The following is a 17,807-nucleotide window of genomic DNA, read 5'->3' as shown; positions in this document are numbered from 1 at the left end:
AGTATCACCGGACAGTAGGGTATTCTGAAACCTGAATTATCTGAGGATACCAATACCATGTGTTGTCCTGCTCTTTGTAGTATGGGTAGTCTTAATGCTTTCAGGATATCTTGAATTTGAGAGTGGTTTTGCTAAGGTTTTTATGAAGCTATGTGCTAAAGTGTCTTGCACTAGGAAAAACAAAGATCCAGTAATTTGTTGCTTAACTATAACATAATTAGCATCATTCTTGCTACTTTCTTGTGAACATGAATTTTATGCAGTCATTTATTGCTTCTAAAGAACTTCTGTCAGAATAGCCTGTTCATAGGTCAAATGAAATTACTCTCTACGTTACACAGGGAGTAGAAATATGATGACACCATTAAGGAGATAGAGGTTACTTGAAACTATTTAATAAAGACCCAAAATACTGAGAAGGCACTGGTGGCTTTAGTGAGAGCTGAATATCTTTTGAATTATCATGCTACATGAACTATATGCATCAGAAAATACTGTTGCTTACTTAATTGTCTGAATGATTTGTAAGCATAGCTGTTAAAATAATCTTGGTCTGTCTATTTATTGACTATAGCAAGTAGTAAATTAAAGAGTGATTATATTTGCAACCATAAAAGTGGAAGATAAAACCTCAGATCTCTATGGGGAGACGAAAACTTGAGTTAGGCATTCATTGCAATTTCAGAACTTCTATATTTGTTTTATTCAGCTATAGATGATTTGAGTTTCAGAAGTCTGTGACTCTCTACCTGTGTCTCTGCCTGTGTCTGCCTGTCTCTTTCATTTACTGCTCTGTTGTCTGAAAGTATGGTCTTTTTGGCCTAGATGCTTAGGGGAGTTCCAAAATAATTCTGTTTTTCCTTATGTATCTTAAAAATGGCCACGATATAGTGATTGTTTTATTTGTTCCTTTACAGGGAAGTGCGGATTCGTCCAATTGGGATGTATTGAATGATCAGGCTGCTGAAGTAAGTGCAAAAGAAAGAATGTTTAGTGACACATGCTGATATGTACGTGATAAAAGGATATAGTTGGTTATTAAAATGCTATATATGGTTTAGTCTCAGAGGACTGTTGTCATACTTGTTATAAAAGTGATATGATCTCATTATTTTGAAGTTTAAAAGCTTGTATTTGTCTCTATCATTATCTGAGGACTTGGCTGGTAAGAATAGTGTTATTAGTGAATTTGGGACCTTATTTAGATTTTTGAATATATGTAATTGAAAAGAGTGTTTATTTCTTAATTGTTTCAGGCATTACAAGCCAAAAATATTTTAAATAAAACACAAAATACATGAGATTACTAATGATACTGATCATAAGAAATTAAGAGCAATTGCTCAATTATTGCTCAAAAGATTGGTTAGAGGAATTTTTCTTTTAAATTTCTTTGTTCTTATTAAGTTGATAAAGGCCATTAAAACTAACTTTTCACATGATATGTTGCTAATATTTATTTGCAGTTGGCTAACTACTGTCCTGAGTAATGGTCAGCACAGAAAGACACAAAAAACTCTATTTTTGGTCATGTTTTGTTCCCTCTCACTTAGAGTTTTAAGTTTAAATTCCCAAACATGTCAGCATGGGACTTTTCTACAATCCAGTCCTATAGAATCAAATCATTCTCCTTCATATTTTAAGTTTACCCAATATATTATCATGGGAACTATATGATTTCTGATAAATATTTTTTTTTAAAGAATTGAGGTTTTAGTATATAATATTGATATTAATATAAATCAAAATGCTGTGTTTTTTTAGAAAAAAACAGTAGAAGCTTGCAACTGAATTTATGTTCAGAGTCATTATAAAATAGAAATGCTACAATGACTTTTCTTTTTTCTTTAATGAAGAAAGTGGAAAATTCTACTGCAGAATGCAGTCAGCTTGGTGGTAGAATGTGTCAAATTAGAATAGCTGAGCTAGAAAATAAACTTCTGGAGAAACAGCAAGCAGTTGAAAGACTCACTGCACAGATGAACGAGCTGCAAGAAGAACTTACTCAGCACAATGACTCTGTGCATCTTCAGGTATGTTTCATAAAATTGGATAATGGGGATAATATTGCTTGTTTTGGGACCTGTCCCCTAAATATTTGTAGAATGAAAACAAAATATATTTTTTATGGAAGGGTATTTCACATTATTGAAATGTACTAGCAATAGACTTGACATGGATTTAGGAAGGGGAAATCGTGCTTAACCAATCTGATAGGCTTCAAGCTTGCTGGATGAGGGCAGAGCAGTGGATGTTGTCTACCTCGTTAAGGCTTTTGATACCATCCCTCCTAGCAGCCTCACAGGGAAGCTGAGGAAGCAGGGGCTAGATAAGCACAATGAGGTGGATTAAAACCTGTTTGAACTGCTGAGCTCAGAGGACTGTGATCAGAGGCACCAAGTCTGGCTGGAGGCCAGTTGTTAGCGATGGCTCCTGGGAGCTGATACTGGGGCCTCTAGAGGTCCCTTCCAACCTTAAGCATTCTATGATTCTATGATCCTGTGGAAAAATGGTTACCTGTAGGCCAATAAGACCATGAAATCTCTAAAGGTATATATTTTTATTATCGAAATATGTTTGTTTATTTAAAATCACTTCTGATTATATTCTCTCCTTTGAAATTAATGGAAGATTTCTCTTTCCTCATCCCTCTTTTCATGTTTTAAGAGTGCTCTGACAACTTTGCTTTAATAAAAACTACTGGGCTCCTAATATATCTGGGTTTTAAAGTTGAGCTTTCTGTGATTTATTTAGGAAAGTGCCGTCCAGGAACGGAATGAAGTCATAAGAAAGCTAACAAGCAGCCTTCAACAGGCAAGGAAGGACCACAGTGACCTCCAGGAAGAGGCTGCACATATAGCTGAGGCTATCCATGGTTTACAACTTCAGTTACATCAGGTGTGATCCTTCTGTAATATTTATTTCCTTACAGAATGAATAAGAAGAGGTTTGGAAACATAAGCACTAAAACTTCCTAGTTTACATTTTGACCCTTTTTGACCCTTTTTCATAGTTCTTAAAGAATATGTAACTCTCCTTTTTCCTTCTTTGTGTTTCATGAGCTGTTTTTAGGGAATTTGATCCTAATTTGGCTTGCTATCTATACACAGAAATCAGTGTTATAATATGGGCTTGTTTGTGATCAGTTTAGCTCACTGTAACAAGTTTATTGTGTATCAGCGGAGCAATTACAGCTCTCTGGTTACACACCCTACCCTGAATTTCCCAAAGCTAAAAATGAGTTGTCTCTAAGGAGATTTAAAATAACCAAGACAGCTCATGCTGCTCCTTTGATACAGCTGCTGAGCACAGGAACCAGTATTTGCTGATATGCTGATTGTGGATAGGAACCCCCTATGCATTATGATACATCTGTCCTTTCATTTACTATTTTTTTTTTTTTTTTTAAATCTCGTGATCTTCAGTATTACATTGGCTCCTTTCTTTGAATACCTTAATTGCTCCTCTCTTCAAATACTTTAAGTGTTGCTTTTCAGGAGCATTGTTGCAAGAGATTTGCAGGGTAAGAATCAGAGTAGAAGGGGTAGATGTCTTAAATGTCCAGGGATGCATAAAAAAAAAAAAACAAAAATTTTTTTGAAGAAATATGGGGTTTTGCTGCTCATGCCCTGAAAGCAAATCTTCTATTGGGAATGTGATTTTAACTTGGGAAAAGAAATACTACTTTTTCTATGCAAAGTGCTTTGTAATATGGAGAGTTAATCCACAAATGATGATTGTTGGGATTTGCTCCATAAGCTACTTCAAGACAATTATAAAGGTTCTAAATAGCATTTCAGGAATACTTTAAATAAAGGCTGGTAATGTGATGCAGATCACTTGTGGAAGCACAATGTCAACTTCAGTAACAGAGGAAAGAACAAATACTGTTTTAAGTGTATTTATCTTCTTGGGTTTGGCCACATTTTTAGAAAATGGCTTTGAAAATGAATTGCTGCTTTTGTTTACTGGCCTCTTACCACAACACTCAACTCATTGGGAGTCCTGACTTATTTTGGGGGCTTCATAAGTATGAATTATCTAACACTTATATTTATATGGTAAATAATAATCTTTTAAACATGAAAAGTGTCATGACCTTTTTGGGAAGAGTTTTATCCTTTGAAAATGTAAAAGGATAAATCTCTATCAAATGAACACAGTGTATGTTATGCATATACGGATCTCAGTGTATGTGTTATTTTGGTGTAAACTTACTTCTGACTGTGAGTATATTTATGCGTATAGGCAAATAAGATGCTGAGGAATAAAAGCCCTCAAAAAATTGAAATATTAGAAGCTCAGCACCAAGCGACCTTGTTTCAAGATCGTCTCAAAGAGCAGAGTACTCATTTGGAGATGCTGCGTCAGAAAGCACACAACTTGGAAGTAGAGCTTGAGTCTTCTCAAAAGGTAAAAGCTCCTTAAAGTTTCTTGATAATTACAAGTTCTCGTTAGCATTTTGTCATGATCTTGCAAGCCAAGATAGCTCTGTTTGGAAGAGGAGCATATAGTGAACACTCAATTTTTGCATGAGATAGCACTGATGATTCAGCACTGAACCAGCACTAAAACTGCTCTTCAACACAGTCTTAAAGTCAGGTTGTTGAAGGTGCTGATATCCAGCAAATAGGCAAAATAACTGCTAAGAATTTAACTTGTGTTTGTGTGTGGATGTTCATTTATTTACTGTGTAACAAGGATTGAGTTTTGGCCATTTAAAATTCTCTTACTGTTATGTGTTGAAATAACACCATTAGTTTTTCTTGCAGAAGGAGAGGTCTTTACCACTCTTAGTAAACTGTTGTGTAAGATCAAGAAATTTTGTTTAGAAGTACTTTCTTTGCTGAGTTTATTGAACTGATGCATGTGGGAATGTAACTGAGACGACAGGCATAACATTCAAATAGGATGAAAGCTGCCGTAGAAACGGGATAACCACATAGTAATTTTGCAGTTGCCTTTGAACAACCACTCAACTTTTGCTCCTAGATAAGCATTTTAACTGTAACTGTAAGCATGTTACCTACAGATACAAAACAAAGTGAAATGCTTGTACGGGAATACTTTGATGCAGTCATCCCAGAAACAATACTACAAATAAAGAAAAAAATCTTAATAGTTAAAAAAGTTAAAAAAAAAAAAAAAGTTAAAAAAAGCTTTAAAAAAAAAGTTAAAAAGTTAAAAAAGTTAAAAATTCTAAATGTGGAGATGTCATAATATACATTTAGGATTTGATGCTAACTCTGACCAGTAGTGACAGGATGGTGAGCTTCGGAAAAAATCTGATTTCCTGTAAGCACAGAACCATCAATTAAAAGTTAAAAGCCTTAAATTTAAAGTGGGAGGACAGATAAGTGAAATTTGGCTTTTGTGCTAGTCTACCACTGTGTGCAGGAAGTGTTTTCTCTGTGTACAAATATACATGACAAGGACAGATATATATAGAGAGAGCTCACTCCTATAGTTTTGATTCAGAAAGCCTAAAGTTTGAGGCAGCTGCTGTTTTCTTTTTTTCTGGAGTCAGTGTCATACATTTGTTATTCCTCAGAAAAATCGGTATTTTTGGACAGATTTGAAGAGTCTTCCAGTAGTTTTTCTACTCTTAAGGGCGTGTTTAAAAATATCCAGTTGCCTAGGCGAGTGAAATACTTTGACTTGTTTGTGACGAGATAAAGAGCTTGAGTGTTAGGGAATAAATGTCATATTTCAACTGCATATTTCATATGTAATATTTTATTTTTAAGAGTACCAAAGATAAAGAAAATCTTTTTGCCCAAATGGAAGAGAGTATGAAAGACACAATACAACAACTATATAAAAGCATAGAAGACAAAGAAGAGAGTATTAAAACTCTTCAGGATGTACTGACATCGGAAAGATTAAGTTTATCTATACTACAACATACTCTTTCTCTCCGGGACTCAGAAATAACAGAGTTAAAAAATGAAATATCCGTATCCAAAATGAAAGAACAGCAGCGTATTGAAGAACTCAAAGCAAATCACGAAAAGGATACTTGTAGGCAGTTAGAAAGCTTGAGAGCCGAACTAGAGAAATGCCACAGAAATGAGATTGCAAAAGCCAAGCAGGTATACGAAGAAGAAGCGATTTTAAAATATAAGAGTGAATTTGAACAATTAAAAAAAGAACTCTCTGCTCTCAGCTCTGAGGAAGACATTCATAATTTGAATGTCATTATAATTGACTTAAATAATAGGCTTCATGAGTCTGAAATTCATAAGGAAAATTTGAGAAAAAACCTGGAAATCCAACTGGAAGATTTCAAGCGAGAAAAATCTGAATCTGAGATTAAATACAAAGATTTAATTGCTGGCCTCAAATCCCAGCTTTCTGATGCAGAAGAACAAGTCAAGGAAGCCTGGCGATATAAGCAAGAAAAAGAGTGCTTGAATGAAGAGAACCAGAAACTCAATTTGCTTATCCAGGAATTAAATGAAAAACTACATGCTGAGGCTGAAAGAAATATAAATCTAAGGCAAGAGATTGTCTGCAACAGAAAGTTAATGAATATGAGGGAAAAATTAACTTTGCCAGAGGTGTCAGAGTTGCAGAGAGGGAAGCTTGAAGAGATTTGTAATAAACCATGCCAGCTTAAAGGTGAAGAAGAGTTAGCTCATGAAGAACTACAGTCCCAGCATGGTTTGGGATTAGACTCCTCAAGAGGTGAATTAGAAGTTAAGAGTATGAAGCAGCTCAAAAATAATAGTGAAAATGAAAGTTATGAAGCCGATAGCTTTTCTGAAGAACATTCAGTGGAATTAGGCTCTTTCACCAGTGATGGAGGCTTACTGGCTAAATATCTCATCTCCACGGAGAGACCAGAACAGTCGTACATGTCAGATGCTTCTGAAGGTTATACCATTGAAGAAGGTCAGTGTGGATTAGACAGCAATATGCTTTTAGAACCCAATGCACATTTTGATCCACTTTTATTAAAACTTGGCTCTAGTGAGAAAATATGCCCTAGGAATCTAGCTCGAAGAACTTTTGAAGGGACTGAGATGGAAGCAGAAGCCTTCGTTTCATTTTTATCAGATAGCCCCCTGCAGCAACATAAAATAAGTGACAGCGATGACGTAAAGGATGAGGAGAATGTTTGCTTATTAGAGAGATGTGTAAAGCTGACTGAGCAGCTCCATGAAAAGGAGGCAGCCTTGAACAAGTCTCAACAGGAGACCCAAGAAGCTACTGATAGATGGAAAAAAGTGATAGCTGAGCTCTCCAATTTGCATGTGGAACTGAGTGAGGAACGTGAGGCACGGGCCCGCTGTGAAAAGGAGCTTGATCAAAAAACAAAGAAGGAGAAAGAACTTGAAAACAAAGTAAACTTTTTAGTAAAACAACAACAGGAGGATGGAGGCCAACATGATTGTGCTGAAGAGTCTGTAATACAACTATCAAAGTCCTTTACCTGGCAAGAAATGGTAAAAGACCTCAAGGAGGAAAGAGAAATGTTGATGGCACAATTGCGAACTCAGGAGCAATTAGTGAAAGAAGTTCAAGAGCAGAAGACTGCTTCCGATTCAGTAACAAGTGAAGTACAGTCTCTTTTTGGACGTCAGTTAGCAGCTTTGCAAAGTCAAAGGGATCAAATGCAAACCCAGCTTGATGCTCAGAAGGCCAAAAACCAGATGATAGCTGAGTTGCTTGGCCAGAAAAGTGTATTAGAAGAGACATTGCTGAAAGAGCAGGAGTCACTCAAAACTGAAATCAATAATAAAGAACAAAATTTAAAAACCTTACTGGAGGAAAAAGCAACCTTAGAGGAAAGATTATCTGACAAGGAGCAGAGTCTAGTAAAAGCAGAAAAAACCTTAGCTGAGAATGTTAGTGTCATAGAGAATCTTCAAAAAAACATAGAAGAACTTAATACAGAAGTGAAAAACCTCAAAGAAGTACAGGAGTGTGAAAGATTACAATATGAGGAAAAGTTGAACTCCAATAACTTTGAAATTCATAAACTTAATGCTGAAATAGAAGCAAAAAGCACTGAATACAATGGGAAAGAAAGCCACCTGACTGAAGAAATAGCTCAGTTGGAGAAAATTAAATTGGAACTTGAAACAAAATTGCAAGAGTCTATTAATTCTGCACAAGCTATGCAAGAAGCACAGTCTGAGATGGTGAAAGATTACAAAGAGAAAATGGATAAAATGGAATCTCAACATCATGAAGAAATTGGTAAAGTGAGTTTGGCACACAAGAAAGAGGTAGGCAGCCCTGACAGCAGCAGGAGTTTGGGTTTTTTAGAATAGTGGAAGCCACCATTGCAACTGTTTGTATCCCTGTTTTCAGATAGAAGAATTAAATGCCAAAATAAAAGAGAAAGTGGAAAAGCAGCAGAAGCTGGAGGAAGAAAGGAAGGAACAGTTTGCTCTAATAAAAAATGTAAGTTGTCTAATCAGGTGATTTTTTGGAAAAAGAAACTCATCTTGTGTTTGTCATATAAGGAGAACAAACCTTTCAGAGATGTTAAAATCTGTGGCTTTTTTTTTTTTTTTTTCCTCCCTTTCTCAGTGATGGCTTTGATTTTTGCAGGAGGGAGGCAAGGAGCTGGGGTGGGTCAAAGTGCTAAATAACAATATTTTTAAGCGAGCTCTTTATCTGGGTGTTCTCTGCAGGTACACGAACGAGAGCACGATCGAGAAATTTCTGAGCTGATTGCTAAACATGAAGAGGAAATGGAAGAGCTCCGTGCTGCCCTAAATAAAGAACAGCAACAGCTGTTGGATGAACTTCAGCATCAAATGGAAGCCACACACAAAGCAGAGATTGAGCAAGCTCAGATTCAGTCACAGGTATCATAAAGAATCAGTAATTACTGTAGCAGTTACTTGGAGCCTGTGCTTTGCAACAGCCTTGTTTTTTGTGCATACAACATGTGCTGTTTTATATAGTGGTGTGACAGAAGAATTCGGAGTGCTCCCCTTGTGGGTGACAGTAGATAATTTCCATGGTAGTCCCCCAGGATTCTTACTATAGTTGTATCTTAAGAGTAATTCTCAATAAAACTGGATATGTAAATTGCTTTACAGTGAAAGAATTTTCCTGTATTTTATATCTCGATAAGTTTAATAATTTTTTTAACTATCCCACTAGGCTATTTAAGAATACTTTTATACTAAACTTACGTATGTTAACGTGACTTTCTCTCTTCTTAATATATGTTAGGTTTCTGGACACTTCCACCAATGTGAAGCAGAAATACAAAGAATATGACTAGTCCTACGTCTCATTACTAGATACTGGCTTAATTTTTGGCTTATTTAAAGATTGAGACATTCAGTTTGTTTTAGTTGCTTTTATTAACTGATGAATATTCAGCACTTTTTTCAATGTCATGAGACATGAATTTTATTTCCACTTCCATTTTTCACAATACCACTTCAGCATTTCTTTGTACCAAATTATAACCATAGCAAACAAGAGGATTTTTTAATAGCCAGTTAATGGGGGGGATTTTATTGCCTTTTGTTCTGAAGATACTGTGAGAAAATGGACAGATGCCGTGTATTTAGTAGGAAATAGGCAGGTGAGGAAAATTCAACTTTATGCTGGAAACTAACAAAAAGTCATCATATTTTCAGGGTTTTCTAGACAAAAACAAACAAAAAGACAGTGAATGCATTTCATTAAGTGAGGGGGAAACCCTTTTTCTTTGCCGTTACAGACACTGCACAACCTTGAGCTGGAAGCTTTGCGCTTAAGCTTAAATAATATGCACACATCTCAGCTGGAGCTGACTCAGTCCAATTTGAGGAAAGAAAAGGAAACTGCCCTTGTGGAACTACGGGAGATGCTCAATGATAAACGTGCTCAGGAGGTAGCAATTCTGCAAAGCCGCCATCAGCTGGAACTGGAGAAGATTAGAGAGAAATGTCTGAAGGAAAAAGATGACCTTATGTTGAAGCATCAGCAAGAATTAGGTATTAAAATATGGGAATAATGAGCTAGAAATTGAAACTCCCTAAGTACTTTTTCCTCCACAGACTTCTATCTTGGTGTAGAACTGGCCTTTTGAGGGAGAGTTGGCATTGTCATGAATAGGGAAAGGTCCAGGCTGGCCTTTGTGAGAGTACATGGCTTATGTAAAAAATAGTTGTCTGAACTAGTTTAATTTCTTTCCAGCTGCATGGGTGTTTTGTTGCAACCTCTGCAAAACTGCAGTTTAGTGGATTAGTTGCTTTTTTGCAAGCGTTACATGGGGCTCTCCTGAGGAGTTTCATCATGGCGTAGAGTTCTTCAGACTGTATTCATACTTAGCTAAAAGTTTTATTTTCCTTCCCAACTCCTCTCCAGATCCCTTCAACACAGAGTACTTAGTGATACTTCAGCAGAATGGTTGCATCTCTTCCACTCTCTTTCCTAGCCATTTTTAGAAGTTAGAGCAGTTTTCTTATTGTTCCAGTCTGTTTTTCTCCTGTAATGTCTCAGGGGATAGATATGATTTAAACACTTTAAAGCATTTTGTAGTGAAACGCTGGTGTCATATCAATATACATCTGAAATAGTATCTTTAGGAATAAAGGCAGTGGTTCAGTGTTGGTCTTGGTTTGTTTGTTTTGTAATCATGCTGTCTGAGCTCTAAGCAGATAGAGCTTTGTTCATTACGGTAAACTTAACTGTTGGGAGGCAACTGATGTGTGCCTCCCAATTTAAGCCCCAATTTTTTTAATCTCCTCCATATGTCTTACTTGTCATGTAACCATGATGTTTTATATAAATTTATTAATAAATAGTATTTTGTTTTACAGATGATCAGAGAAAGAAAATAGAAATAGAAATGGAAGAGACACACATCCAGAAATTAGAGGTACAAATTCTGTCCTTCATACAAGAAAAGATAAAACTGCTTTCAGTAAATGAAAGCTGTCATAGTGGAGTCCCATTCTGTTCTGTTAATTGTAAAGGGAAAAACAGTTGGAATATGAAAACCTAGAAAAAGTCTTCATCATTTACTAGGTGTATTTGCTTTAATAATGCACGTGTCTTACTCTGTTAGACTCTTAAAGGAGACTGGGAATTGGAATCGGAGGTACGTTTAAAAAGCATGAATGAAGAGCTGTCTGAAAAGCACCAGACTGAAATGAAGGAACTCCAGAAAACTCTGGAAATGGAATTAGAAAAACTCCAAGTGGAGCTGAGGCTTCTTTCTCTTGAGAAAGAACAGCTTGAAAGTAAGTGTCGTGGTCTGAGAAGCTGTTGTCTTTATAGCAGAACTAACTATAAGAGTTTTAGAATCTATTTAAAAATAAAACATATCCATGTACCTGATTGGATCAATGCCTGGAGACTTTCGAGAAAGCAGGAACTGAAAGATTTTGTTTGTTTGTTTAAGGCCTGGTTAATTGCATTGCATTATGACTTGCACAACAATATAAGACTCGTGATATATTTCTCTTCAAAATATTATTGAAGGTAAGAGATGAGGGAAATAATACTCTCTTCAAATAATGGAAATCTAGTTTTAGGGATATTTGGATTCTGATGCCATCTTATAGGCAGGAGACCAACTGAGAAGTAGAGCTGTCTTTTCCTACATTATCATGGGCCAGATGTCTTCACTGTGGTCTGATGGCCTTGGCTGCTGTAAGGACATGTCGTCTTCTTCCCAGCCTGCACTGGCTTTACAAGATTTCCTTGTATCTGAACGTTTTTTGAGGAGAACATTATTTTGCAACTCACTGTTACAGACTTTCTCGGGTAGAGCAAAGAGTTGAGAGAGTGCTCAGTTAGTGTTGAGATGGCGTACCTGTGGCCGGAGCCCTCCTAGTTCTTCCTGTTTATCTCTCTTCTAGATACTATTAATGATAGTAGGATAAATTCTGTAATTGTAGGCCATGAAGAAATGTTATTTATGTATTTATTTACCCGCTCTAAATACTTGTATGGATAGATGTTTGGAAGATATTAGTTTGTAGATGCAGAGAGCAGAGGTTCATCTTATCCGTAGCACTGTAGCTGATTGCCTGGCTTAGAGCATGGGCTTAGAGCATTGCCTGCTTAGAGCAGGGAGCACAATGCAGAAACATCAAGATTTGAAATCCTTCAATATTCAAGCATGTGTGATGTTCTTAAAGTGCTGACAGCCTTATGGATAAGGTTTTTTCTATGAACTTTAAACAAGCATTCTCATTTGGTTGCATATGTTTCTGTTTTAGTCATGTAAATTGTTACACCCCTTTGCTGGCTGCTGAACAGAGCTCTTTTTTTTTTTTTTTTTTTTATTTTGTAGTAAAATGTACAGATTTGGAGAAGCAGCACCAGTTAGCCATCACAGAATTATGTGAACAGCTTCAGGCTGAACATAATCGGCTATTGGATGATACGAAGTTGAAAAGTCAAGAAAAGGAACAGAATATTCAGAAGGAGGTAAATAAGATTTCATTAGTCGAAAGGTCACAAAAAAAGTACAATATACCTATTATCTGGGCAACTTGTGTATATATATTTTTCTTTTATGATTTTATTGAAAAAGTTAAATGCATCTAATAAAGTAGATTAATGCCCTGGAATATTCTGTAATGGTCTTCTGAATAGAGCTACTACCTTTATACCACTTCAGTGTCATTCCTTCCTCTGTGTTCATCAGCATTTGCTGATACTTTATTCTTCCAGTGACAATAAATATGACACCAAGAACAGATCTGTTGCTCTGTTGAGGGAGTGGGTCTGACTAATAGTTAAGGGCTGCTCAGTATCTCTGCTAATCTGGGTTAGAAGGTGAGTCTTGTTGTTATGAGTGTTTCCACCTATTTTTGACGGGACTGTTTATGTTGCATATTAACTAAGCAATTGGAACAATAATGTTAAAAAATTAATACATTTTTCATAGCTGGAGAGACTTCAGGTCATGCATGAAGAACTAAAGACTCAGTCACAAGAAGAAATCAAGCAACTCTGGTCACAACTCAATAGCACCCGTGCAAACCGGCAGGAGTTAAGTGGTATGGCTGAAACTGATGCATTTTAATTTTTACCTCTAGTTCATATCCAAGTGCTCATTTGTGATATGACAGATGTTTAGTCATATACCAGAAACACAGCAAAGTCATAGATGTGTACAAAAGATCATGTATTGGAGTTTGGGCACATGACATGGGTTTCTGAAGTCAGAAGTGGGTCAGTGTACAATGTCTGGGAATTTTTCTGAGGTCAAGCGTGCTATGCCTTGGGGAAGTGTTCACTCTTGTTGGTTTTTTTTTTTATTATTATTAATGTCCTAAAATAAGAAAAACATCTTTCTATTTTAATTGTCTTTTACTAGGAAACAGGAGCATCATTTTGTTATCAGCACCGTTGTTGCAGTCATTGCTGCTCTGTAATTGTGTTGATGCCTTAGAACTCAACTTCTGCACGTTATGCAAAAGTTCAGTAAAGACCAACCATGCTACGTTTAACTTAAAATCTAAAAGCAAAAAAAAAGAAAGAAAAGGATAATAGTCATAAGTTGAAAAGATTAATATTCTAATTTTGGGGTTTTTAGTTAGACTACAACTTTTTGAATCCCTGTTATTATGTTACAGAATTATAGCACGGATGGTGCTTTTTTTTGTATTTAACGGAACTCCTCTATTCCTTCTCTGAAGTCCTAACCTTTATTAACATTTCAAATGTCTTCCCATGTCTCTAATCACTTGCGTTTATCATTCTTTGGACTCTTTCTGTTTCTCCTTCATCTGGTTTGAGATGGTGAGACCAGAGAGCAAGCCCCTGTTTCAGGTGAGGATGATCTTTCTTGTGTGTGGAAATCTTAAAGGTGTTTGGCTTTACTCTGCTTTTCCTTTCCTTGAGTGATGCTTTGCAATAGCACTTTACAAGTCTGAGGACTCCTTGTAGTGGATCTAAAACACAGCAGCCAGAGAGCTAAATCATTGCTCTGATGTAAAAATGATAGTTCAAAACTGTAGAACGCTTTCCTGGGTTAATTTTGTGCCAGTGGATTTTGCTGGGTTAGCCAAAATCTGTGCAAGACTGGGCTTCCCTCACCTATGTCACTGTTGTTTTTATTAGTCTCTTCTTCTCATTTGATTCTTCAGCTCTCTACCTGGCAACTGCTCCCTTTGAAAGCAGGCTTGAACCACATGCTGATTTCACTTATTCCTTCTGTTTGGATGTTTGCTGTGAGAATTTTTCACTGCAAGTGTGCATTTCTTTTGGTTCTCTATACAAAAACACTGGCACTTGGACGAGTCCATGTCAGCTCTTTCCTGGCTGTTAGACATCATCTGGCTTGTACTGTGGTTTGACTGGACTGACACAAACGTGCTGCCCATCTGGAGGGGAGGCTGCTGTTGGGCATTCCCCTTTTGGGAATGTTCTGGTTCTCTGCAGCATCTCCTGGGTGTCAGCAGCACCCAAAGGCCCTTGGGCAAAGCCCAGATGACTCCCTGCAGCTTGTCTGCATGCTGGGCACATGAGACTGAGAGCTGCTGCCAAACCACACTTGAGAGTTCCTAGTCAAACCACAGGCTCGGGAGTGTTTCTCTGAATATTTTCTCAGCATGGGAATTTCTGGAGGTGTTTTCAGGTGGTCTTGGTGTGAATTCAGCTAAACCTAATCAATCCGGGAAACTACTTTTTTTTTTTTTTTTTTTAATCCCTTCTTGATTTCTCCTTTTGTTCTACCTTTTTCTTCCTAATACAATGCTTTTCTCTAATAAAGAACACTTTTTTAAAAAAGGCTCTGAAGTGGATAGCCTACCCACCGTTAAAGTAGTGCAAGATTTATTTTACTTTAGTCCAAGATTAATTTCTTTCTGTGTCTGTGTTGTCGTGTGTGGGAATTTGTGTTGGTGGGTTTTTTTTTGTTTTGTTTATTTGTTTTCTTCTCTGCTAGATAGTTTGTGCTAAATTCCTCCACCCCTTGAGGCAAAGGAAAAATTGATAGATGTGCAAGAGGAAATTAGCCTTTCTGGTTGCTACCACAAGCAGATGTGGAGATGATTTATTTTTTTTCAGGATTCTGCCTGTCACTGACTAAAAATTGGGACACAAAGGCAATGTGAATGATTAATGATCTACTGGTAGTTTTGATTCTTTCGATGCTACTGATTTCTCCGAATGCAGTGTAAGCAGGGAACACATTTTTGCTGTCTTCTGAGGAAAGAAAGTCTTGTCTTTCAAAAGTTTATCTTCCGTAGTGCATGGGAACTGTTTTACAGCAATCCCAACAACTAAAATATGGCTAATCCTCACAGAATGAGTTTAGCCAAATGCGTACTTAAAAAGATGCAGTGAGATGTTGTGTTCTTCTTGCCTCCATCTCAGAGTTAAAAGAGCAGCTCCTGGCCCGTGCATCACAAGTGGAGGAAATAGAACGTTTAAAGCAAGAATTTGAACAGCAACGACAGCAAAGGAAAAGTGAGCATGAAACTGAATTAGAACAATTGAGACTTTATTTTGAAAAGAAATTGAGCATAGCTGAAGAAAACTACAGAGAGGAGCTGACTTTGCTGCATCAGAGACTGCAAGAACTGAAGGAATATTCATTGTTGGAGTTAGATGTGAGCCAGGATCAAGCAGTGGATATCAGGTGATCTATTCTGTTTCCTTTAATCTCAGGTTATGACCAATGCTTCCAAATTTTTCATATAATGATGATGTTAGCCTCTAAAGATGTTGGCATTGGGGATAAGGTGATTTGAAGTTAGAATACCAGTGAAAAAAGTCATGAATGTGGAAGATATTTTCCTGTATAGCTATTATGGTTGCTCCGTAGCTACTTTAAGTACAATATTGTAAGTTTGACAAGCTCATTTAACTTAATTTTTGACGTGTGGTGTGGTCTTAAGTTTCTAAAAATGTGTTCTCTTAGTTCCTCTGTCACAGTTTTTGAAGAGACAACTGAAAAAGAGAGGAGAGTCATACTTGACCAACTAAATCAACAGCTGGAGCAACATAAGGTAAAATTTTGCCGTATTAAAGCTCTAGTAGTTATTACATTACCCATATGAAAATTGATGTCTGGTTCCCATTTTTAGGAAACAGTTAAAGTTGTGTTTGAGACATTTATTAAGGCTTCATTAGTCTTTGTCAAGTCTGTTGTAAATTATCAGCTTTAAATAGTTCTTACCATAGCAGAACAGAAGAACTTTGGTGTTTTGCAATTGTCCTGCATTTGGATTATCCTGTGCCTCATAAAGTATGAGCTCTGATCAGAGCTCTTCCCCACATGTTGCAGAATTCATGCTGTTTCTCTTGTCTTGAACTCTGTAGTAATTGTGACTTTTACTGCTGCCACTTGAGACACTAGTTTAGTCTCTCTTCTGTTCAGTCATCTATTTTCATGTATTTTCATCTAGTTTCATGAATATGAACCTGTGTTCATAGATCATAACTTCTATGTTCTGAGGCACATATAAGAGGAGCTTTTCAGAGGTGAGAGGGATTTTTTTATCCAAATGTTTGTGAGACTTCCCTCTCTGGTACGCTTTCGAACAGCCCATAAGGCTCTGATCTGCTTTGTGTCATGACTCCAGGGTATCTTTACTTCTGGGTGCTCTGTTGTCACAGTAGAGAGTAGAATGGCCATGACAGAGCAAAAGCTGCAGGTTTGGGGAAAGCATATATATGCCTGTGAAAAAGGTGCTTTACAGTGTGGTTCATATAGCATTTTCATTGAATCATTTCTAGCATGGTTACTTCACAACTAAAAGTGTGTTTTTCATCCATTTCTTATGTAGGAAGAACTTGCCTGTTTGCGAGTGCAGCTTAAAGAACAGCATAGGTGTGAATTAGATACCTTAAGGTCTTCCCTTGCACTTCAGTATAAGGAGGACCTAATGAAAATGAAGATGGATCTTTCGGACAAATATATAAAAGAAATTGAGGAAATGAAGAAAAAGCATTGTCTAGAACTTGAGCAGCTCCGCGCTAGACTTTCAGAAGAACATATCAAAGGTAAGATCAACCAAGAGATTAGGAAGTAAAATATCAAACTGTTTGTGGGTTTGTTTTGTTTTAATATATCTAAAGGCTTATTTGAAGAAATTTAAAAATGTGTTATTAGCTTACTGTGAACTACAGGGAACACTTAAGGCTTGTTTGTTTTTTGGACTGGACATTTTGCTCTTTGGCTCTTCTTGGCATGAATTAACTTTCAAGGATGTGGTGACCTGAAGTTGGTTGTTTTGTAGTGAAGTTTACTAAAACCAGGAGTAATTGCTAAAAATTTGATCAGATTTCCGTTCTTGATGTCTAGAGCAGCACAGTAAAATCAGAAATGAATACTTATATGAAATGTTCTTATCTTGTCTTTTAGCCATGGTGTTTTTATATTCATATGAAATAGGCCTCTTTTTCCATCATCTATAGTCTATTCTATGGAATAGGCTAACTCCTGTTCCATACCTCTTTTGTAAGTTTTTGTTTCATTAATTTTATAGCAATCTATGCTGTTTCCCTTATATATTCCACAAGTGTTACATATATTGGGATTTTTTTTTTCAAAAATAAACTATTTATGGGGGACAGAATTTGCAATAGTTAACTTCTGCTATACAATTCAGGCTAAAGACCCTCTTCTGGCTCAGTTGAAATGAGGCTTGCTACATCATCATGATTTTATATAATTTCTCTACAGTTGCTGCTTTTCTTGGAAGATACAAGCTTGTAATTTATATAAATGTACTGCTTTGCATCTTTTCAGTATGAAATGCATTTATTGTTGAGGTTCAGGTAAGGGATCACAGTAGTTCTTGTATCTGCCACATCCTTCTGGGAGCATAGTAAAATATACAACCTTTTCAATTGTCATCCATGCCTCACTGACACACATGACT

At 36.6% G+C, this 17,807-nt stretch overlaps 1 protein-coding gene across 1 annotated transcript in view; it reads left to right on the top strand.

Annotated features, from left to right (window-relative positions):
• Positions 1 to 17,807, top strand: part of PCNT (pericentrin) — a 77,007-nt gene that overhangs the window by 6,712 nt on the left and 52,488 nt on the right. Inside the window, exons 3-18 of the mRNA XM_088536700.1 lie at positions 918 to 968; positions 1,857 to 2,033; positions 2,755 to 2,898; positions 4,249 to 4,413; positions 5,748 to 8,234; positions 8,320 to 8,412; positions 8,646 to 8,822; positions 9,695 to 9,950; positions 10,779 to 10,837; positions 11,027 to 11,201; positions 12,260 to 12,396; positions 12,860 to 12,971; positions 13,714 to 13,746; positions 15,295 to 15,559; positions 15,842 to 15,929; positions 16,710 to 16,926. Coding sequence (XP_088392826.1) covers positions 918 to 968; positions 1,857 to 2,033; positions 2,755 to 2,898; positions 4,249 to 4,413; positions 5,748 to 8,234; positions 8,320 to 8,412; positions 8,646 to 8,822; positions 9,695 to 9,950; positions 10,779 to 10,837; positions 11,027 to 11,201; positions 12,260 to 12,396; positions 12,860 to 12,971; positions 13,714 to 13,746; positions 15,295 to 15,559; positions 15,842 to 15,929; positions 16,710 to 16,926 — 4,636 coding nt within the window. The remainder of the gene's footprint in view (positions 1 to 917; positions 969 to 1,856; positions 2,034 to 2,754; positions 2,899 to 4,248; positions 4,414 to 5,747; positions 8,235 to 8,319; positions 8,413 to 8,645; positions 8,823 to 9,694; positions 9,951 to 10,778; positions 10,838 to 11,026; positions 11,202 to 12,259; positions 12,397 to 12,859; positions 12,972 to 13,713; positions 13,747 to 15,294; positions 15,560 to 15,841; positions 15,930 to 16,709; positions 16,927 to 17,807) is intronic.

Source organism: Tinamus guttatus, unplaced genomic scaffold (genome assembly GCF_059628265.1).
Source record: "Tinamus guttatus ecotype Peru unplaced genomic scaffold, ASM5962826v1 Tinamus_guttatus_pri_ptg000702l, whole genome shotgun sequence".
In the NCBI taxonomy this organism is placed as follows: domain Eukaryota; kingdom Metazoa; phylum Chordata; class Aves; order Tinamiformes; family Tinamidae; genus Tinamus; species Tinamus guttatus.
Note: the sequence above shows the minus strand (reverse complement) of the source record. Positions and strands in the feature narration are given on the sequence as shown.